General features: G+C 31.9%; 1 protein-coding gene across 7 annotated transcripts in view; it reads right to left on the minus strand.

Annotated features, from left to right (window-relative positions):
• The window catches only part of ASPP (Ankyrin-repeat, SH3-domain, and Proline-rich-region containing Protein), a 431995-nt gene that overhangs the window by 375277 nt on the left and 31369 nt on the right, over nt 1-25349 (minus strand). For all 7 annotated transcript variants that reach the window (XM_088272413.1, XM_088272412.1, XM_088272416.1 and 4 more), the window contains exon 2: nt 9090-9195. In XM_088272413.1, the coding sequence (XP_088128539.1) occupies nt 9090-9107 (18 nt within the window). In that variant the 5' untranslated portion in view covers nt 9108-9195. The remainder of the gene's footprint in view (nt 1-9089; nt 9196-25349) is intronic.

The following is a 25349-nucleotide window of genomic DNA, read 5'->3' on the forward strand; positions in this document are numbered from 1 at the left end:
TAAATTGGTTCATATATATAGAACTTCCAAGAATTTGAGTAGTGTGGTTGTCAATAATGGGTAGAATTGGTGAATGTTACACGTGTGTAAAGTGATCACTTAAACCAGCCTATGACGGTCGTAAGCCCCGTAAATGCCCAGACTTCCATATTCTTCTTCATCTTTGATGAGATATCAAAAAATAACGTTATGAAATCAGTAAGAAATATAATGGTCAGATGAAGTCATTCTCATTATGCGGTAAATACAGGATGGCACAAAATTAATAATCCTATCGGAAGATGTTATACTTTTTGCAAATGTTGATCATATTTGACGTTTCGCTCCTTCCTTTTACAACGTCATATATATAAAAAAAAAAAACATGATTTTTCAGGAGATCGTTTTAAAAGTATAAGAATATAATAAAATGTATTAAAAATAAATATCAACCACTTATTCAACTTTTTATTGTGCAACAGATCTTTTTAGGTAAAACCTGAAGGTTTTATCTCCATTTGAAAAATATTAAGTACATTTAAAAAAATATTAAACAATACCTTTTCTTCAAAATGCAAAAACAACGCTTTTTGCCCTGTAGCGGGTAAATATGTTATAAATATGAAACTTATGCTGGAATATAGTACATTTTCTGGACATTCCGAAAAACATGCATAACTAAAAATTGTCGATTTTTGAAATATGACGTTGTTGAAAGGAGTGAGCGATTTGTGAACTAGACAGCTGAGTATACAAACAGATTCAGGGTAGCGCAAAATTAATCATCCTTTTTATTCAATCAAAAAAATGAGTAATGGAAATCTGTATCCATCCAGACTCTCCCACATTGGACTGTACGGCCAACCTCAAGGTATACGACTCCCGAGCAGACCATCAAAGAGATGCCTCGACACCTGGGAATCGACATTGTAGGAGGCTAATCCCTTTTAAAACAGGTCACGAGGCCTACACAAAAGAAGAAGAAAAGAAATCTTTTTTTGAATCTTAATTTTAATCATACACCAGACTTTTCATCGGAAATAAAATAATGGCCTCCAACAAAATGTAATAATTAAGGTATTTTAAAAGATTTTTTTTAATGTGTAAAATAATATTCAGATAATATATTATATCAAGGTCTCGAATTGTTTAAAAGGAAAGTAAAAAATAACAACGGTGTTTTTTTTTGTATTAAAATTGTCGGGGGAAAAAACATTGAAGAACTAATTCCAAATTTTAAAATTTATATTACATTTACTTTATCCATAGTATCGGCAGACAGTAACAATAATTTTGGATAATTTAAACGGCATAATTTGCTCAAAATACTACCGTTTTGTTGTTGGGATACTACCAGTATTTTCATTTCCATTTTGTACCAATTATTATATGATCATATAAATCACTTTTCAAAAATCCTATTGTATTGTATAACTTTTTTTGCATATATATAAACTTGTATTAAAAAAAAAACCATGGTCATGGCTGGCAAATGGATTTGAATTACGATAGTAAGTGCAAAGTGCTACTGGTTTAGCCCACGGCTCTCATAAAATATCGATAAAATAAAACTTAACGATCATAATCCAGAGAACGATAATTATAACAGCCTTTTTTTCACGTATTCGGAACGTCCTACTTAATATTTCGATTAAATAATTGGTTAATTTATATTTTAACGTAAATTTTACTTGGTAAATACCGTTTTTTCTTCAAATCTATTGTGACATGTGTTACACGAATGACACGTCTAAATTTTGGAGCTGTATCCTTGGGACGTTAAAGGATGTAGAGGGGGAAGGAGTTATTTCTAATTTCGATTTATTTATTTGCATTTTTTATTTTATTTTTTGTTTTTATCAGTGAGAACATTAAAACACGTGTCATAATAGATAATTGTAAAAACCAAGTACATCTTTAATAAAAAAGGGGTGATATTGTCACAAAGTGTCTGCGGAATCAATTAATGAAATGATTTATTTCAATTTATAAACAATATAATAAATTACGCGTTGAATTAAAATATATAAATTTCTATTTAAATGAAGAAGTAGGTGGTAACTAATTATAAATTAACCATCACCCCGTTTTACATAAACAAAAACGATACACATAAAAAATATGACAGTGGACCAAAAAAGATTTTTTAATGGCTTGGAATATTGAGTACGGATGATTATGTATGTAAAATTAGGGTTTTAAACACAACGGCTCGATTTTATATCAAACATCCATATGTTATACTTATGATAGCAATATATTTTTCTTTTACATTTTTTGAATAGTCATAATTTTTTAAAAAATATCACGTTGCGTACAACATTTTAATACAAGCTCAGTGCACAGCACCAGTAGCTATGAAGTGTTCATTCAATACAGAAAAGCTCTGATTGGCGTTTGAATGAAATCTGACGGAATCCATTGATCAAATAATCGAATAATCTAATCGGTACAATAGATCCATTGTTGTATTTTATCAAAAAGAACCTTATAAAAACGAGTTGAAAAACATATCTACGTATACATTGTTATAAGTAAACGTTTTTTTTTCTAGATCACGGTGCAAACATCAGTGTAATACAATAAAATCATAATACATTATGTTTCTGTTATAAAAAAAAACTGCATTGAGATAATCACGGAGGCAATAATTGATTCTCAAATAAAATGCACGAAATAATATAGGGCGATCAGTAAAATAAACTTCGATCGGGTACTTTATCATACATTGTATAACAGAATAGAATTGTGTTACATTCTGATATCTCAAATTTGTTGAGGGATGGACAAGACAATTTCTAAAATTGATTCTCAATGTGAGAGCATTAAACATTTTTTTACTCCATTTCTTGAGAAAATCGAATAACCACTTATCTTGGATTAACACAAGGATATCCATTTGTACGGGTATTACACGACTTAACGCTATATCACCTAGTAAACACCACTTCCATTATGTTGTATAATCTATGACGTAGTGCGATGTTACGTGAAATTTATTATACTCATCGCCATATATTATTTTGCACATTTTAGCTGAGAATTACTTTATGCCCACGCGGTTTTCCTAATGCAGTTTTACTTAGAATACAGTAGGTATGACTTAATTGTATTTTGGTTATTTGTACATCGTAATAAAGAGAAAAATTTGCTTTTCATACCAAACTAGCAAGTTTTATATGTAAAGAAATGCATTTCTTTTTGTTGAATTTAAAAAAGCGACAGAAAAAAATCAACCTGGCGAAGAAACGTCAGTTATGAGATTTATTAATTTCAAATGTCGTTTCTTTGTTTTTGTCAAAGCAACACGAGTATATTGAGTTTAATATTTATTTATTTTTCAAAACATATTACATACATAAGTCATATATAATACTCCCGATGAGTAATTTCTATTTCTCATTTTGGGACATGGGATTAAGGTTAACAAGACTGGAACACAAATAATACAGTTACAAAAAAGATTTTAACAAAATAACCAAAACTATTACATGGCAAAACTAAAAAATCCAAATACACACATCAAAGGAAACCTAACACATACCTCTTCAGGTCGAAATCGCTTTGATTATTCTGCAATAAAGTTGTACAGCCTGCTTCCATTAAATCTCATTAAAAAACATAAAGTCAATTAAAATATATGCAAGCACTAAAGAGATATTCATAAATGGATAACTACTTTTTTAGATAATTATATTTGACTGCACTTTCTCCATTTTGCCCTTTATTGAACATCCAAGGTGAATTAATTTTTGAAAGATGTTAGGTGCAATGTTGTTGGATTCCTTGATAGCCATTACGTGACATATTTGGTAAGTATGGCTGAAAGTGGCGCCATCGGTTTAGAAATTTGTGAGGAGATTTTGTTGAGAAATCCAAGTTTCGTATAAAAACAATAGACGTTTCATCTCAAGTTGATAGACCCATAATATTTTCATATTTTTTTCATGGGATAAATAATCCAGTGCCTGAATAAATAATAGTAAAAAAGAACTTTGTTTATTATGCACAAAGTTGAATTTAACCTGCTTTGATAATCCATTAAGCCCTAAAAAAAAGATTCATACATAAATGGATAATGGAAATGGATATATCTGAAATAGATCGCATTATTCGGCAGTGTCGTATTTGATTGTATGTCATAAACAATTTTCTTTCATATACTTTTATAAACAAATAATGTTAAATGTGCCCACGGCACTTTAAACTTTGTACGGAAAATTTTGTACGGGGACATTATTGTAATTTTCAATTATCTGTATTTTACATATGATCAAATAAATAAAATGTGTTCGAAACATTAAAAATAAAACAACTTTGTTTTAACCACTTTTTATTGGTACACTTTTTCCAACCGATTTCAACAAGAACCTTGTCATTATCAGGATTTATGTACTAATTTTAAAACATTGAAATACTCGTACTGATGATGACAAGGTTCTTGTTGAGACCGGTTGGAAAAAGTGTACCAATAAAAAGTGGTTAAAACAAAATTGTTTTATTTTATAAAGTTTATAAAATATGCCACAAAGTATCTACGAAAAACATTCAACAAAAAATGTGTTTGTTCTATATTTTGTATATTTAGAGTATTGTTAACATTTTGGTACGGTAATATAACACTCTCTCTATCACTCATAGTTTACATTGTGTAATACCACTTGAAAACACTACTTCATGACTACTGGTTTCGAAATAACCATACCATCATCAGTCTACATGGCTGAGTTTTGTTTATACTTGTCTAAGATAAGTAGTTATTTGATTTCTTCAAGAAACGAATTGGAAAAATGTTAATTCTCTCTCACTGAAGATCAATTTGAGAAATTGTTGTGCCCATCCCACTTTCTCTGAAGACAAAATCATAAATAAAAAATATGTTCGAGAAATCAGAGTGTAGACCATCCTTTATTCTATAATTCTGACAAATGTACAAGTCGTGTTGCGCTGCAGGGACGATTGCCTCGCAAATTAGCGCGGCGCGGCCGTACGAAAGGTCGGGACAATACGTTACTAGGCCCGCTGCACACGCGACACATATCGCTCACTCCTTTCAAGAACGTCACAAATAAAAAAACTTGATTTCTCAGGAGAACGTTTTAAAGTTTGAAAATATATTACAATGTATTAAAAATAAATATCAAGCCACTTTTTGAAGTTTTTACTATGCAACAGATGTTTTTAGGTAAAACCTGAAGGTTTTTTCTCCATTTGAAAAATATTTAGAATATTTAAAAAATAATGAAAGAATACATTTTCTTCAAAATGCAAAAACAACACTTTCTGCCCTGTAAATATTAAGTTGAAAATATGCCACTTTTGCTGGGATAAAGTACATTTTCTCGGCATTCCGAAAACATGCACAACTGAAAATTGACGATTTTTGTTTATGACATTCTTGAAAGTAGTGAGCGATATATGAGTCGATAGGAAGGTTGCCGGTCGCTGCCTGAATGGGCACATAGCACGTCCCGGCGGAGGCAGATGTCAACCGTCTCGTCCTTTGTCTTCACTACTGGCTCGATACTTCAATTACTCGGAACGGACTATACGGGTCCGGTCTGGTGACTTTTGCGAGGTTAGATTTGTGCCGCTCTCAACCCTTTGGTGAACAACTTTAACCGATTGTCTTATATTCCAAGGATATTTTTTTCATATATTAATTAATATTAAAATTAGAAAATGCGAGTTGAGATAGTACATATACAACAAATTTATGAGGCAAATGACACGTGTGGTCGACTCCCAGCGCGATCACTTTCAAGTATTAGAAATACTTGACCAAGTTTTGCTCGGTCTTCCTTTGCTTCTGCAACCAACCAAATTTGCCTTATGATTTTTTTTTACCGTCCTTTCTTCACACATTCGATTCACATGCCTAACTATCTTCTTTCTTAATATTATCTAATATATTTATATTTATATGAATATATATTTTTACTCTTTTTTGAGTTTATTCATGTAAACACATCTAGTTTAGAAAAATAAAGGTGCTTTTTAGACTTCTCTCGTTTGCGAGTGATTTTGGCTCTTTCAAAATAAATATGTACGTACATATTTTGTTTGAAGTATGTTGTGTAGGTATAATTTATATTTAAAGCCTTGTGATTTTCCATATTATAATTAAAATGTAACATTGTTTTAAAATCACTATAAATATATATTATTATAATGTCTACCAGTTTCGAAGCTTACCGCTTCTTTATCAAGACAGATTAATACTAAAAAAGTATTAATCAGTTATTAGTATTAATCAGTCTTGATAAAGAAGCGGTTAGCTTCGAAACAGTTAGACATTATACAAATGTTATAATAAAATATTTATAGTGTTTTTAAAATAAAGTAACATTATATTGTTGTTACTTTAGTTGTATAGGTGTTTGAAATATATTGTATATATATTGTCAAATTGTTGTAAGATTTTTGTTTTAAATATATTATATAGGTGTTGTCGCTTTGTATTTTCATATGTTGATGAGAACATCTGTATTTCTCGAAAGTGGTCGTGTTTACCATCAATAAACTCAGTAAGGTGGTGTTTTATTTTTATAGTTGAATCTAACGACAATTGATCGACATGCATTTTATTAATCCGCGATCCGGTAACAATGTATTTTTTCCAAAAATGTATGTATGAAGTCCATATACAGCTTGCGTAAAAAGTAGAATAGGATTAAGATTCTTCATAAACAGGATATAGCTCAGTAGAACCGGTTCCAATAGCCACTAAAAATGTATCTATTTAAGTGTCTCTGCCGATTTGACTTGACAGTTACACGTAAAAACGTAGTAACTATGTTTTCCTTAATGTAAAAGAATATTGCAAAAAATATCGTTGTAATTTTAACTAGTACTGGGCAATAAAATCTTCTTCTTTTTCCTTCTTATAGATCAGAGGATCTTTCCGTTATCTGTCTCTGCAAGATATATTATAATTATTATTTTTCATTTTTATTTTTTTATTTGTATTTTATTGGAAGGAAAAACAACAGTTACAATATATGATAAATCAGAATACAAAAAAAACATGAGTACCAATTACAGTTCTTCACAACTATGCATAAGAAAAATCTATGTATAAGAAGAGACATTCGACAATGATGGGATAAAGAGAGATTTGGAAAATGAATATAAATTAACAAAATTTCTGAAATATTATATTAATTTTTTCTATCAAACATTTAATCTTTCCCTTAAGGGGTAATTCGCTATCTGGATGATTCAGTATGCGATCACTGCGTACGTTTTAAAATATATAAATATTAGACTTTGAAATTTTGTTGAATTTATATTAAAAAAATATTATTAATACCGTTTTTGCATTGAAAAAATAAGTTTTTCTTCGAAATAAATATATGGTTTTGAAAAGAAAAGTCATTGAAAAGTACGGAGTTTAAAAAATGTTAAAAATATATTTTTGTATATTTTAAAAATAGCAACAACAAAAAAATATATTCCAAAAAAAATCGGGCGTGAAATGACGTGCGGCTCCTAGCATTGCCAAACGCTGAATAAATCCTTGATTGAGAGTATGGCCTTACATGTTATAACACGGTACATATTTTTTTTAGTTACTACGTTTTGATGCTTTTCCCTCCCTAATCCAAAAAGTGATTTGATTACTTCAGGTTATTTAATTATTTACAGGCAATTAAGATTTTACTCTTCCGGTTGATATCAGATTTTTTGGCAAATTAAACTTTCGAAATTGGCTTATATATATAACTAACTTGTTTACATTTTTTTAAATTTGCATAGATGGTTAGTTTACTTTCGAATTGGAAAAAAATATATATGCATAGCGATATTAATACGATTTCTTTTTTTAATCGTCATAAATATGTAAAGCTATTTTATATAATAATATTTTAAATAAATATTTCTGCAATAGGGTATGTATTGAACTGCACCGGGGCGCCAGTCAATAGTCATATTAATCTAACTTACTAACTACAGAGGTAGGCAGAGAGAATAGAAAGCTACACCACTCTGTCTTTGAAACAATATTCGCCTCTTCCACATTTATGCATCTCTTCATACGTACCCACCGATCATTCCGACTCCTTACTTGGACACATTCAAGTATTTTACATACTTGACAATACCAAGTTTTCTTTGGTTTTCCTCTGCTCGTATTTCTTTGACTACATTCACTACATAAATTTGTTTAACTGTTCTTTTGTTACTCATTTGTTCCACATGTCCAAACCATCTATCTCAATGCAGATCTCTTTATTTAATGTATTATATAATGATTATCTCAGCCTTGCATTATTTCCTTATTTTATCATTCCAACATCTATCATACATCGTTTTCATCTGAGAGGTCGCATTTTGACTGCTTTTAGTCTACTTTCATCCTTCTTGTGCAAATTACGTGCTCTATTTTCCATTTATTAGAGTTTGTTGGTACCAGTTTAGCTTTCCCTGATTGGTTTTTATTTTCTATAATTGATTTCAGTGCACCATTCACTATGTTTACAGCATTCACTTATCTTTTTTATCTTTGTCAATCTTTTCGTGCCCAGAAAACAAACTTCCTAAATATACAAAAACATACTTTTTTCAAAAATCCTCCGATTTACTATCATTTTACACCCAGTTCTACATTTGTCTTAAATACAACAATAATAATAATAAAATCCTTATCCGCACCCCAATGGTGCATAGGGCACTGCGTCATATAAACGCAGTATTATCTTGATCGGTTACACATGGAGGAAAGGTGATCAGCCCTCCGCTTCAGGTACCAGTCCAGGGTAGTATTGAATAAATATTACAGTGAAAAAATCACTTGTATTTATTTTACCCCACTTGGGAATCCAACCCGGGACCTCCAGAACGGTAGCCAAGCGAGCTGACCATTACACTACGGAGGCGGACAATATATAAACAAATACTATAAACAATGCAAAACATACATAACAAAAGTACCGGGTTGTGGTGCCGTGGTTAGTGTCGCGGACTCTTGAGTCAGAGTTTCTCGGTTCGAACCCGCTCTACCACAATTTGATACCTATGTATTTCTAATAATGAACTGCTCAGGCTCATAGAAAAAGGATGGAATTATCTTTTAATTAAATACAATCTGAAAATAAAAATTTACTTACTGGTACGATGTTAAGCATTTTTAAATCACATATAACTGATTATTTTCACAAACACAACACTTTTCCTCTGCATGATCGTTTAAAGCACCACACCACGATACGAACACTGAAATAAAAAAAAGTAAATATTAGAACATTGAAAATAAATAAGTATACAAAGAAAATAACGTTGATTACGAAATTTCACATTTTATTCAATTTAATTTAGTTTTTTGTTTGTTTGGGATTTACACAGCTTGTACAAAAAAAGTAAAAATAGTTAGATTGACAATGATAACAGCCAATTAAATAATTCCAAATATATAGTATGAATACTGTTGTATATAAAGAGAGAAAAGAGAAGTAGGTGTGTATGAATTCATTTGAGGGCGTGAGTGTGTGTATGTGTAGGGTAGGATGATTTTATAATTTTTTTCATCATACACATAATTATTAAGTATTATCGATAAAACTAAGAAAGGTGTGTTGAGATGGTTCGGACATGTGGAAAGAACGAGTGAGGAAAGAACGGTAAAACAAATTTTTGAAGGAAATATGGTTGAAAATAGGGGCAAAAGTAGACGAGGAAAACATGGCATGTTTAAATACTTCAAATACTTGAAAGCGGTCAGATCAGCAGTCAGAAAAATCGGCGTGTAAATTTGAGGAAATATTGTTTTTTTTTAAATTAATTTTAATAATATTATCAACATGTCATTCCACAAAGTTAAAATGCTAAATCAATAAATAATATGCACAAATGAGATCCCTCAGACGAATGTGTGGCAAAACGATGTTTGATCGATACTTGAAAGTGGTCAGGTTAGGAGTTATAACAATTGGCAGTATGTATGAGGAGATGCATGAACGTGGAAGAGGCGAAGAATGTTTGCAAAGACAGAGTTGTGTGGCGTTCGAATCTCTCTGCCTACCCCTGCGGGGAAGCGGCGTGATGGTTAGTAAGTTAGTTAATTTATTAAATAATATGAGGAAAAGCATTAGTATGGATGAGCCAAAGACTGTTTGCAAAGACAGAATGCTTGGCATCATATTCTCTCTGCCTACCCCTGCGGTGAAGCGGCTTGATGGTTAGTTAGTTATATATACATATATATGAGGGGTCTGAATGGGTTGGCACTCCCATTCCGCGTGTATTTGCAAAGAGCCTAGATTCTCGGTTCAAGGCAATTTATCATAAGAAGTGTATTCGCCTGAGGTATGGACACAGACAATGCTAATTCCTCTCTGTCAACCCACACATCGCGTCGCTCTTTGTGCTGCAGCCTGGAATGAGGAAGTATTCCCATTATTAGCAGGACGAGACGCGTACGCAGTTACATGTGAGCTGCTTGCATACTGCACATCTCCCGTTCTTCGAGAATGATGAAGAAATTAAGGCGATCTAGATTCCTACTATTTAATACGCTTACTAGGCTGGCCACAATCGCATGGAATTTGTTTTCAATTTGACTTCTATTCGGAATAGAAAGAAAAAAGTGCCAAACGATGTTATTACACTGCATACAAAATTTTATAAAAATTGGATTTCATGTTTTGTTTCCGGATCGAAATTGATTTTTTTTTGTTATTGCAGTAAGGTGAGCCAAAGTTGATGGAGATTTTTTTTAAAATTTCTATCTGGCACAAAAATGAAAGTACACAAAACAATGGTTTACCACATATTTAAAATTTTATAAACATTGGATATCATCTTTTGCCTCCAGATCGACTTTGAAATATTTATTCTAAGTTTTTTCTTGAGTTTTTTCAGTATGTATGGTAAGTAGGTGCTCCGTGGTTGTATGGGAGAAAATTATCCGATTTTTGTCAGGCACAGAAAGGAAAAAGTGCCAAATAATGCTTTTACTACACATACGAAATTTGATAAACATTAGATAATCTTTTGCCTCCGAATCCACTTTCAAATATTCATTTTTGTTTTTTTTTTTAATTGAGTTACTGCAGAAAAACTAAAAAAACTTTGAAATTAAGAGTAGCCTTTTTGTATAACAACATAAAGTTTGTCAAAATGCCATTCACAAGTAAAATTCCATTCCCAAATATTCACATCTACAAATTAGCAATTTTATAGTTACAGTAATTTCGCCTGACTGTATTTTCCAGTGCACATTTATGATACTTGTATAACAAAATATTTGTGAGTAATTTGTCAATCGATCATGGATGACATGACCGAATGACTAGATCTGTTTCATGTCTAACCGTTTCTGTTACCTTATTATTAATATCTGTTATGTAAATATTTCAATTTTTTAAGATTTTATGGATAATGTCAGTAGATAATAGAGCTTTTTAAAAATACTCAAAAGTTTTTTTGACAAAAAATGGTATTTTTATGTGTTTCTGCATTCGGTTCTTGTGCGTTTATGAATGTTTTATGTGTGTTTTTGATGGATTGTATTTTGTTAAGCTGGAGGTGTTTTCTGGTTATTTGTGTGAAGAATTATAATAAAATAATTTTATCCTGGCGAAAATCCTTCTCGCAATCAAATTTCGGAATGGCTTTTCAAGACCTTACCTGGGTTTTAACAAAGCCTTTTTTTTCAAATTATCAGAGCAATACATTTCCAGGGTGTGAAAAGTTATGTATTTTGATATGGAGTGTGCTGCGATATACCATACAAACCATAGTACAAGACCCAATAATTTCTTTACTCTCCTCTGTAGGTACTTACATCTAGCAATTATTATTTACCACCAGTACCAAGCTGGGTAGAGAATTAAGTAGTACTGTCAGCAATAACACATATCTGTCACGTCTAGGCGGACCCTGAGCCATTGTTCCCCGACTGGTGGGCGGCGACAATAAGCCCACAGTGACGTGTCTCCGTAGGCTGACGGCGCGGACCATTCATCGGGCTGCGAGACGTACATTATCTCCTCACTATCCGATATGCAAATATTGGGTATCAATGCTTCATCACTCGATATCGGTGCACCGAGCCTGTAGTCGTATTATGACGCCTTGCATACTTATTTGAATGCCAGGCTCTTATTTTAAATTGAAGCGGTCTCTGCCTTGAAATGTCTTTATGTAGATCAAAGATTAGACTTGCTCTTATAGTTAGAAGTACAAAAAGGTACCATTTATCGAAACAGTATGAGTATATATTATTATTTGATTGAAATTAAACACTTGAATATACCACTTTAATGAGTTTTAATTTTATTTACGACTAGTTTCGAAATCGACAGATGTTTTCATCTTCTGGTACAAATTAAAACTTAATAAAACTTAATAATAAACAAATCAAACAGTTTGATGTCGATCACTCCTTTCAAGAACGTCATATATCAAAAATCGTCAATTTTCAGTTGTGATGTAATGTACTATATCCCAGCAAAATCGGCACATTTTAAACTTAATATTTAGCCGCTACAGGGCAGAGAGTGTTGTTTTTTCATTTTAAAGAAAATGTTTTGTTCAATATTTTTTTTTAAATAAATTGAATATTTTTCAAATGGAGAAAAAACATTCAGGTTTTACCTAAAAAGATGTGTTGCACAGTAAAAAGTTCAATAAGTGGCTTGATATTTATTTTTAATACATTTTTTAAATATTTTTAAACTCCTCCTGAAAAATCAAGGTTTTTGATGTATGGCGTTGTTGAAAGGAGTGAGCAATGTATTAGCTGACGGCACACGATTCAATTCAAATTCGATTTAATGGCCAAGCTAAACCCAAAACGTTTCGCATTGGTTGAACGGTGAATAATCGACCCGATAAAAGTATTTTCCATGTTTTAGAAGTGTATAAATCCCTGGGGTGTGTGGCCCGTCTATGGGGTCCCATACAATACGCATCACGAATTTGAACTTTCTCCAATTGTGTGGAAGCAGAATGGAGAGTAGAAGAATGGGAGAGAGAAGAAATGTGTTCGTTCTTGGAACACATACCCAATTTTCAATAGAATTAACAATGAATGTCGGAATCTCATTAAAATAAATGGGTTTTTACTGGATTTGTATCGATCTGAATTCAGATTCTAAGATCATTAAAGTGTTTAAGAACCTATTACATAAAGTGGACGATGAATGATAATGGGAGCCTAAATATGATTTTTTTTTATTCTTTTTTTTATCATACACATAATAATAAATTACAATAATGTGCGATCTCTGAGTTTTCCCATGCTGAGGACACCTCTTACTATATTTATTTATAAAAATACATTAAAAAATTGTTTATAACTAACTAACTAACTAACCATCACGCCGCTTCTCCGCAGGGGTAGGCAGAGAGAATAGAGCGCCACACCACTCTGTCCTTGCAAACATTCTTCGCCTCTTCCACGTTCATGCATCTCCTCATACATACCCGCCGATTGTTACGACTCCTAACCTGACCACTTTCAAGTATTTGGCATACCTGATCGTGCCATGTTTTTCTCGGTCTTCTTCTGCTTCTTTTCCCGCTAACATTCGCCTCATAAATTTGTTTTACCGTTCTTTCCTCACTCATTCGTTCTACATGTCCAAACCATCTCAACACACTTTTCTTAATTTTATCGATAATGCTTATCTCAGCTTTGCATTCCTTCCTTTTTAAAATTAATTTATGGGTAGTGCAAACAAGTTGTACAACTTTATTGCATAATAATCTAAGATCTTTGACCAATGTTTTGTTTGATGTGTTTCTGTGTTTTGGATCTTATTGTTCTATGTACGTTTAGGGATTATTATACTTCTTCCTCTTCTGTTCTTCTAACCATTATCCATACCCAATGGTGCATAGAGCACTGCATCTATCATATTTATTCAATATTACCCTGCACTGGTATCTTATCCCCTTTCTTCATCAATCAAACAATCAAGATGACACTGTATTTATATGATGCAGTGTCCTATGCACCATAAGCGTATGAGAGTTTGAAGATAATGAAGTCCCTCTCTAAGCACAAGAGCTCAGAGCTCAGTCTCTTTTTTGGAGAGGCCTAGCACAACGAAAATTATAAGATTGTATTAAGTAGAAATGTATAGAAATTGTATTAAATTGTACAAAAAATGTAACTATATTAAATTAATTTAAATACATTTAAAAAAGTAATTCTAATGACTGTACTGGGATCATTATGTTTTGGATATAAATTATATTTGAAGCACTAACTTTGTGATTTTCCATTTTATAATTAAAATGTAACTTTGTTTTAAAACCACTATAAATATTTTATTAAACTTGATCATAATGTCTACCGGTTAGCTTCGAAACCGGTAGACAGTTTGACTAAGTTTAATAAAATATTTATGGTGGTTTTAAAACAAAGTTACATTTTAACTACATTTTGTTTTGGTCTTATAGCAAAGGACTGAGAACTAGAAGACGCCATTGTAAAAGTTTCTAGTGCGTTTTTATAACTAAAAATCTCACGTTTGCTACCTTAGGAATCGTTAGCTTTTAATGACAACGCCGTAGTTACGGTATTAGCGTTACGTTTCGTAAGATCGAGTCATCTCACCAGTTATTAATACGTCGGAAATGTAAGAAACACACACCACTATTTGATGGATATGTCTTGATTACTCCTATCAAATTTCATGTTCCATGTAATCAGATAATAATTTTAATTACAGATATGTAATGTATTACTTTCATGTGAACTAAATATTATCCAGCCAAAAGTGAAAGTAATTTATTACTCAGAATCATCTGAGTGTGTCCGAATCCTTGTTCGCAAATCTGGGATTCTCCACTTAGAGTTATGCTCATATTGAGATCTCAACAAAGATGAAGAAGCATATAGAAGTAAGGGTTTAAGTTAAGTGATCACTTTATACACTGTTACATTCACCGTTCTAACTAAGACAGACAGCCTCATTTCTGAAATTTTGTATCACGTATCCTACATATTTTTTTATTGATACTCATATCCTATAATTGACACGATCTTTCATATGTGAGTTCTCGAGAAATCGAGTAAGCCGTTTATTTAACACAGACACTTATTAAAATGCATGCAAGATTCTTGACGAATTATTTCAAATACTAGGAGACACGTGGAAACATGATTTTTAATTCTCATTCAGCTCAGCTGTATAAAATGATCATTGAAACCACCCTATGACATCATAAGCTTACATTTTAATTTGACCCGTTATTTATATATATATATATATATATATATATATATATATATATATATATATATATATATATATATATATATATATATATATATATATATATATATATATATATATATATATATATATATATATATATATATATATATATATATATATATATATATATATATATATATATATATTTATACATATATATGTGTGCGTGCGTGCGTCAGTGTGTGTGTGTGTGTGTGTGTGTGTGTGTGTGTGTGTGTGTGTGTGTGTGAGTGCGTGTACGTGTTTAAAGTGTCTTGTTACATAATAATAATATAATAAATTTAGATAAATTATGTAGCGCCATTTTCGTAAAATACTACCTTAGGGGCGCTTCTGGTAAGATCACTATGCCCATTGCAGTTGTTGTAGCCGATCGAAGAGACGTGAGACGTCTATCAACCGATTCGTTTGGAATACACAGTTCTTTTAGATGATATGTAGCCATACTATGAATCTTTTTAGTTTTTGATATAAAATCACCAAACAATTAAATTTTACCAACTTATGCACTCGAAATGATTTTCCCAAATATTGGCGTTGGTAAAAAAATATGAATGATAAAAAATCAGATTATTCATTATTTAATCAATATCCGAAGTGACTTCAATTAAAAGTCCTCCGATAAAACCTCCAGGCTTCAGCTCTGCGTGGATAATTCCATTGTAGTAATGGCACAGTACAGTGTGGGAGGTTGGCAATAAAAGTTTTCGTGCTGATGAATGGGAATTTGATGAACATAGCTAATGGCACTGAGAATGCTAAGCACTTCCTTGGTACGAGGTATACTGCCACACTAAGCGCGGACGGGGTAACTGACGTTCTTAGATGCGCCACCTACGAGTCCGAATTTTACTGAAAAACGCTTACAGACAAGACAAACATATGTGTATTCAAAATCTCACATCTAAAAATATCCAAAAAAATAGTAAATTGGACATCGAACAAGCATTTGTTCGATGCATACCAACATTTTTATGTATTAAGATATAAATCAACATCGAACTTTTTTTACAACGAAATATACCGGGTCTTAAACATTCAGAAACTCGCTTACAGCCAGAACAAACATAATTTTATCCAAAACCTATTTTACATAATTTAAGTTTATCTTTCAAACTATATCCGAAACATCAAAAACTTTAGTAGACATTTGACCTGATGGTGGAATGATTATTCCGAAACCGGTTTTCAAGTTGTGTTGTGTTATTTTGTCGTATTACATAATGTTAACGATGAACGATAAGGAGAGAGTTATATATTTAAAATTCGGATTCGATTGGATATGTGGTTTCTGGAAAGCGCTATCGAACATATCGTAGTCATACAGGAGAAAGTGACCAAGTGCATTTATTACAAAAACGTGATCATTGACTATTTGACATCTTACTAGCTTAATATTGCCCGGACAAAAATCCCAAAGGATTTTAAACGTGGAAGTTTAATATATTGACTTGTTAAAAATGACTAATTGCATTGACGTTTATTTTCTTGCCAAACAAAAGTGACTTTAATAGCCCTCCTGAACATTTTAGGTTTTGGTAGTTGGTCAGTTTCTCCTGTACGACTACGATATGCACGAACATATTTATATATTAATATTTTGTAAAATAATGAATATAAAAGAGACCTCTTTATAAGAGAAAAATGTCAAGATCCCTTGAGTTTTCTTGCTTATGATAATGTAAAAGGATTTTTTGTCCACTATATCCGAAGTTCGTTAAATAAAGGTCCTTCATATCGAGGCTTTACTGTATTTACGAGGCTTTACCGTTTAACCAAGTAATACATAAGTTAAGATTTTTATTCTATCTTGGTATGCCGTGAGGATTGGGCAGGATAGTCAGTTGTGGCCCATTCATGGAAACTTCTCCTTTCCTAACTTAATGATGATAAAACCGTAGAAAACTCAACAGAAGACGGAATTTCAAGCACAAGCCACTAGATGTAGATACCCCTTCGGCGCTTAGCACGGCAGTACAGCGTAATAGCACGAGGTCACGGCCGTTAGATGGTTTCCACGATAACACGTTTTTACATTCCGTTCTATTGTTGAATATTTTTGTTTAATGCCATTCTCGTTCTATCCGCCAAATACGAGATGTGAGATGGCCTCGAAGTGTTATGTGTCATTTTATTGGTCAGTAAAACCATTTGATGCCGAATACCAACAGATAATTATTGTATTTTATTTTAATGCTTGAAGTTTTTTGTCCGCCTCCGTAGTGTAATGGTCAGTACGCTCGACTACCGTTCTGGAGGTCCCGGGTTCGATTCCCAGGGGGGTCAAATAAATAAAAGTGTTTTTTTCACTCTAATATTTATTCCATATTACCCTGGACTGGTACCTGAAGTGGAGGGCTGATCACCTTTCCTTCATGTGTTAACGATCAAGATAACACTGCGTTTGTATGATGCAGTGCCCTATGCACCATTGGGGTGCGGATAAGGGTTTGAATGAAATTTTAATGTAGGTTGCGTCACAAATTACTTTTTTGCGTATGATAGTAATTAATGTTTGTAAAAAAATAATGATTTGATTAATTACAGCCTATGACGCTTACGACCGTCATAGGCTGGTTAGAATGATCACTTTATACACGTTCACATTCACCAATTCTACCCATGATTGAAAACAACACTACTCAAATTCTTGGAAGTTCTATACATATGAACCAATTGTTGAAATATTGTGCTTGGAACACTAGGATTTCACTAGAGACATCTATTGGTGAGATGAGAAGAAACTGTTTCATTTGTACTTGAGCTCCGAATCCTGGATTATAATGACATACATGAGTAACGCTAGAAAATATCCGTTTCATTTTATTGTTTTAACTTATAATTTGACCAGTTAATTTTCCAGTTTTGTGAACAAGTATTTGGACACACTCAAAATGTTATAATAATAATATTACTAGAAATAATAAAAATTCAAATATGATTTTTGAAAAATAATATGTAAATTTGTATTAAGAAATAACATAGAGATATAAATATTTAAAAATATCATTGAGGATATATTGTGCATAAATCTTCAATTTAAAAAATATCGTTTCCTGTCTATATATAATATTTTATAATATATTTTTTCTGGCTTATATTTACAATCTTAATTCGGCGTATTGTATTCGATATGCCAGTAATCATTTAAAAAAACATTGACGGTAATATGCGAATTAGTAAACAAATAAATAACTAAACTAACAATACTTTAGACCAGTGGTTCCCAAAAGATTCCGGGATCATTCAGGGGTCCATGGAAAATTTAAATTAATTTGGGGGTTCCTTGAACAACGTCAGGGGGTAAGGTTCAATATAAATTTTAAAAAATTGTCACCCATTTTGATTAATTTGGAAGCTACAATAAATAACAATTGATAAATTATAAGCTAATTTTGAAACAAACTTATTGAATGGTAAAACATTTGTTTATTGATTTGGCGTTTAATTTGTAGAAGTCCGTTTTAATTTATGCACTAATTTTTAACACAATAACAGATTTATTGAGTTTACTTAGTTGTATATTATTATAAAAAACACATTCGTTTGAAAATGCCATAACTAGGCGAAACAATTGTCACAATATTAATTTCTATGTGTTTTATTTAAATACTACTAAGTAGACTCAAAAAATCTGTTTTTTATTTAAAAATAAATACATAAATATATGGTAATTCAGTGGAACCTCTCATAACGAGCATAATTTGTTCCGGAATCTTACTCGTTAAGCGAAACACAGGTTATGCTACATATTTTTTGCTTTGACTGGTGGAAAAGACCCGGCTTTTAAGTTAATGTCATGAAAAGGGGACTTAACCATATTCCATAACTCGTTGTGCGAAATGTTGCTCGTTAAGGGAGCAACTTTTTCACTTTTTTGCTCGTTATGCGAATATCTCGTTATGAGACGTGCTCATTATAAAAGGTTCCACTATGTTGTATAATCTGGCGTAAGAACCGAACGGACAGAAATTGAAAAATAGGCGTTTCGAAACATGTTTTAAGGACTATTTTTCAATTTCGGCAAAAAAGAACATTTATTGAAACAATAGTTGGCGACTTAGTTTGAAGCATACATATACTGTACGTCAGTAGATTTTTATCCAGGGTCCGTGGGCAAATTTTGGCAATGAAAAGGAGTCCGTGGGCCAAAAAAGTTTGGGAGCCACTGCTTTAAACTGAGTAAATATATTATGTTAATGTGCTTACATACTGAATAAATATTTGCATTTTATGGAAGTACGAGTGGGTGAAATTGTTAATAATTGTATATGTTACAGTAATATATCATTATTTCTTGATTAATAGTGTGTATGTTTTTAATATTATTCAAGTGAAATTTCTTAGGCGCCGATTCTATAATCGATAATTGGTCAAGAATTGAAAGTGAATTTTCAAGGATGCGTCACGTTTACTAGGCACATTTTGTTGCATGAGAGAGATGAAAGTTATAACGAGATAAAGAGGAAGAGAGCTATACATTCGGACACTAAGAGAGCGGAGCAAAATAGAAGGACCTATACACGATACAAGGCGATGAATAGCGAGAAGTATCACCCAATTCTACTGGAAAATATACTACCAGAGATACAAAAATGAAGGTCAAATGGTAATTTGGTGGTCCAAACAATGAACTGTGTTGGACTGGTCAAGAATTTTGCCAGACACAAACCTAATTGAAAAGCTATCGGCAATCTGTAAGAATCGGCTCTCCAAAATGTATTGAACTACGGTGGAAAAGCTCATTTTGTCCATAATTCAGGTATAGTTTCGAGATGAAAACATGACATCCACGTTCCAAAACCTTATATAATAGAGGCCAAGAAGAGTAAAATCTTTGATTGAGCCCAAATGAGATAATATTAAATATTAATTCGTGATATAACTAATAAATAAATGATTTTACAAAAGTTTTTTTTCAATTAATCTGTTCGATACCGTTTATATATGTATATAACGTAGTAATATTCTTCTTTGTAAATTAGTGGGTGTATAATAATAAAATAAACAATGTTTTGCTTTGTAATTAAAGAAACGACAGTAAAAGTTTATTCTTAATCAATCTCATATAAATTACATGTAATATGACAGTTCACAATATTTTTCTATCTATCTGATTCTCTTGTTTTTCCCAGTGCGACGCATGGTGACATCTGGTGGTAGATTTGCGTGATCTGCTTTACCGACTGTCACAATATTGAAAGTCGGTACTATATGTAGGTACTTATTAAAATATATAGGTAGGTACCTAGGTATTTTATTACATATATATATATATATTTATATATATATATATATATATATATATATATATATATATATATATATATATATATATATATATATATATATATATATATATATATATGTGTGTGTGTGTGTGTGTATGTTTGTTAGTAAAATAAGTTGAATAAATGCGTTTTGTTCCAGTTACAAAGGGAGGGCAAATGGAGCAGTAAATCAAATGTCCGACTGTTGCGTCTAAAGGAAGTATTCTCAAAGGCAAAGGATTGCCATTCGTATCGCTTCAGAGAGAATTAGGGTCAACTTACAATACCTGGCAGCACAACAGTCTCAATACTCCTTTTATTTTAAAGGAAAAACATGCTAAGCCACTTTCCTGAGAATTGTCGCCTGGTGACTCATGTAAAGAATTGATACTCGTAAAAAGTGATGTTTTAAATATTTTAATACTGAATTCTTAGCAAAAGGAACAATAATTAAAATGTAACTTTGTTTTAGAATCACTCTAAATATTTTATTGTAACTTAGTTTTGATGTCTATCGGTTTTGAAGCTAACTGCTTCTTTATCAAGACTCATATACTCAAACGGTTAGCTTCCAAACCGGTAGACATTATAATTAAGTTAAAATAAAATATATAGTGATTTTAAAACAAAGTCACATTTTAATTATAAAATGGAAAATCACAAAGATAGTGCTTCAAATATAAATTTTACAAGAGGAACTATTCACAAATTCCATATTTTTTTTTATAATTTAACGTTTCTGGATAACAGTATACAGATAGTATTATTTATTATTTGAAATACTAGATAATCCCCCTCCGTGATGTAATGGTAAGCTTGTTTAGCTACCGTGCTGGAGGTTCCAGGTTCGATTCCAAGGGGTGGGGAGGGATGCAAAAAAAACCAGTGATTTTACACTTATATTTATTTATTTTTTTTTTTTTTTTGACATCTCATCAAAGATGAAGAAGAATATGGAAGTCTGGGCATTTACGGGGCTTACGACCGTCATAGGCTGGTTTGAGTGATCACTTTACACACGTGTAACATTCACCAATTCTACCCATTATTGACAACCACACTACTCAAATTCTTGGAAGTTCTATATATATGAACCAATTTAGAAACCTTGTTCATGAATCACTAAAACTTCACTAGAGACATCTATTGGTGAGATGTAAAGAAGCTTTTTATTAAGCAGAAACTCTTATATTAGTATGTGAGATCCGAATCCCGGATTATAATCACACACATGAGAAACGCCAGAAAATACCATTTTCATTTTTATTATTAAGCTTATAATTTGACCAGATAATTTATTTACAACATTTTGAGTGTGTCCAAATACTTGTTCACAAAATCTGGATTATCTCCAATTACAGGAGTTATTTTCATATTATTTTTTGACATCTCATCAAAGATGAAGAAGAATATGGAAGTCTGGGCATTTACGGATTCCGGGATTCGGATTCGGATCCGGGATTCGGATCTCACATACTAATATAAGAGTTTCTGCTTAATAAAAAGCTTCTTTACATCTCACCAATAGATGTCTCTAGTGAAGTTTTAGTGATTCATGAACAAGGTTTCTAAATTGGTTCATATATATAGAACTTCCAAGAATTTGAGTAGTGTGGTTGTCAATAATGGGTAGAATTGGTGAATGTTACACGTGTGTAAAGTGATCACTCAAACCAGCCTATGACGGTCGTAAGCCCCGTAAATGCCCAGACTTCCATATTCTTCTTCATCTTTGATGAGATGTCAAAAAATAATATGAAAATAACTCCTGTAATTGGAGATAATCCAGATTTTGTGAACAAGTATTTGGACACACTCAAAATATATTTATTTTCACTATTTTTCAATATTTATTAAATATTACCATGGACTGGTCGCTGAAGCACTAGAGTGATCACTTTTTCATGTAAGTAACGATCAATACGATGTCAAATGACAGACATGTCAATATGATGCAGTGGCCTCGCTTCATATGTGAGTTCTCGACAGCATCTATGGTCGAGTCGAACAAGTTTTTTTTTGTGTAACAGAGACCCTGTATTACAAATATAAGCAAGATCAAGGTTTCTCAAGAAAGAGGAACCCAGATTTGTGAACAAATATTTGGACACACCAAAAATGATGTGAATAATATAACATTCATTTATTGATTTGACGTTTAATTTGTAGAACTCCATTTTAATTTATGTATTAATTATTAAATCGAGCACAGATTTTTTGAGTCTACTAAGTTGTATTTTATTGTTAAATCTGTGTTTGATTTCACGATTTTTAAATCTGTGTTTGATTTAACATACAATACATAAAATAATATTATTCGAGTATAACATGTTAAACCTAGTACTTAGAGAATACATCTACGAGTATATAACCCCGTGATTCATATAAATATTTGTAATTTACAAAGTAAAATGTTTGTGATAAACAAGTTTGATTCCATCTGACCTTGATTCGTATTCGGATCCGCGAAAAAAACCTCATTTGTGGCTTAGACAAATAATGCAGAATTATATTATGTATGTACAAACACCACGCACTACCAAAACAAGGTCAACAACTTCATTCCTGGAAAACTTGTGTACCTACTTGAGAGGCCATTCATATACAGCGTGCTTGATACCTTTAGAAACCCGGTTTATAAAAAATATTCATTCATTCTGATTCATTCGGATTCCCATCGCATCTAATGATGTACAAGGCACTGCGTTGATTGAACGGTGGTAAGCCCTGTAAAAACCCGGACTTCCAGGTTTTTCTTCATATATGTTGAGATGTCAAAATGAAAAATAACTGCTAAGTGGAAAAAACCAGATCTGTGAACAAGTATTTGGACACACTCAAAATGTTGTAAATAAAATAACTGCTAAAAGTAAAAAAAAAACTTTATGACGGCTAAGATTTAAATATACGAAATACCTATGTATTTACCGTAGTATGTACCGAAATACCATTTATCCATATATCACTTAACCAGCCTAATACAGGTCGTAAGCCTTGTAATATAATACCTGGACTTCCATTTTCTTCGCCTTTGTTAAGATGTCAAAAATAATGTCCGCCTCCGCAGTGTAATGGTCAGCACGCTCGGCTACCGTTCTGGAGGTCCCGGGTTCGATTCCCAAGGGGGGTAAAATAAATATTAGTGATTTTTTCACTGTCATATTTATTCAATAATACCCTGGACTGGTACCTGAAGCGGAGGGCTGATCACCTTTCCTTCATGTGTAAACGATCAAGATAACACTGCGTTTATATGACGCAGTGCCCTATACACCATTGGGATTATTATTAACTGGGGAAACCCAGATTTGTGAACAAGTCGTTAGACACACAGAAAATATTGTGAATAAATAAACTTTTAATAAAAGAGTCTCTGCTAAATAAAAGCTTTAAAACTCCAATCAAAGATGGCTGTTGAGAATCCGATAGTGGAACGTCATGAGACTGATCATATATGTGTATGACTTACAAAAAAATTTGTAGTGTGGTAGTCAATCATAGGTAGAATCATGAATATTACACGTATGCTAAGTGATCACTTAATTAGCCTGTGACAAGTCGTAATCCCTGTAAATACCCAGACTTTCATGTGCCGTATTCAGTACATACAGTATACACACACATTCATCCATATAGATCAATGAACAAAGTAATTTGTTGGAAACATTACTGAAATTTTGAATCTGAATCATTTCAGAATACGAAACCGATAATATAAAAAAATGATTCAAAAAACTTTTTATTATTGAAACACTCTGTATATGTCTATGTTTAAAATATAATACGTATCTGAATACACCAAATTCCAGTTGACGTAATATTTTATTTTTTTGTTAGGTGAATGAAGAAAAACTTAATTATAATACTTATGGAGTATCGGTAGTACTTATGTTAATGATAATTATAGAATATGCTTTAAATTTTGAAATTTTGAAATAAAAAGAAAAATTTAAGTCATATAAAAATATACATCCACATTCGTAAAAACTGATATTTCTTATTATACAATGTACTCGTACGAGTAAATAAAAATAATAATAATTTAATGAATTGATTAGGCACTCATTCGTGATAACATCTACAAGTTTTACGTGATAAATACCACTATTCCTTAAAATGTATTGTGACACGTGTTTCGATGCATTCCGCATCAAACAAAATAATGTGGAATGCATCGAAACAAGTATCGTAATACATTAAAAAAAAAAGTGGTATCTTTTAAGTAAATATTTTACAAAATTAATATATAATAATGTTTACCAATTTATGTAGCGCCGTTTTCGTAAAAAAATATCACCTCAATGGTACTTTATAATTTACAGTATTTTTTTACACTTAAAACGACAAACATATGTACGTCACATCAATGTATGTAACATAATATGTATGTTTGTATAACGATGTATGATAGATGTTCAAATGGTGATATAAGGAAATAATGCAGGTGAGGTAATCATTACCGATAAAATTTAAAGGTGCGTTGACATGGTTTAGGCATGTGAATATAAAGAGTAAAGAAAAAATAGTAAAACAAATTTATGGGGCGAATGTGGTTGGTAATAGAAGTACAGAAAGACCGATGAAAAACTTGGCAAAATCAAGTATTCTAAACACTTGATAGTGGTCAGGTCAGGCAGGAGTCGGAATAATCGGTGGGTATGTATGAAAAGAAGCATGAATGTGGAAGAATGCGAAGATTGGGTGCAAATACAGATTGGTGTGGTGTTCTATTCTCTATGCCTACCACTGTGGGGAAACGGCCTGATGCTTAGTAAGTTAATTAGTTCATAAACAAACACACACATAGATACACGTATTTGGAAATACGTATACATATACTCGTATATAAATATAATATATATCGCTCTCT

This window comes from Brachycentrus maculatus, unplaced genomic scaffold (assembly GCF_059751285.1).
Source record: "Brachycentrus maculatus isolate JH-2025_06_01 unplaced genomic scaffold, ASM5975128v1 h1tg000496l, whole genome shotgun sequence".
NCBI lineage: Eukaryota > Metazoa > Arthropoda > Insecta > Trichoptera > Brachycentridae > Brachycentrus > Brachycentrus maculatus.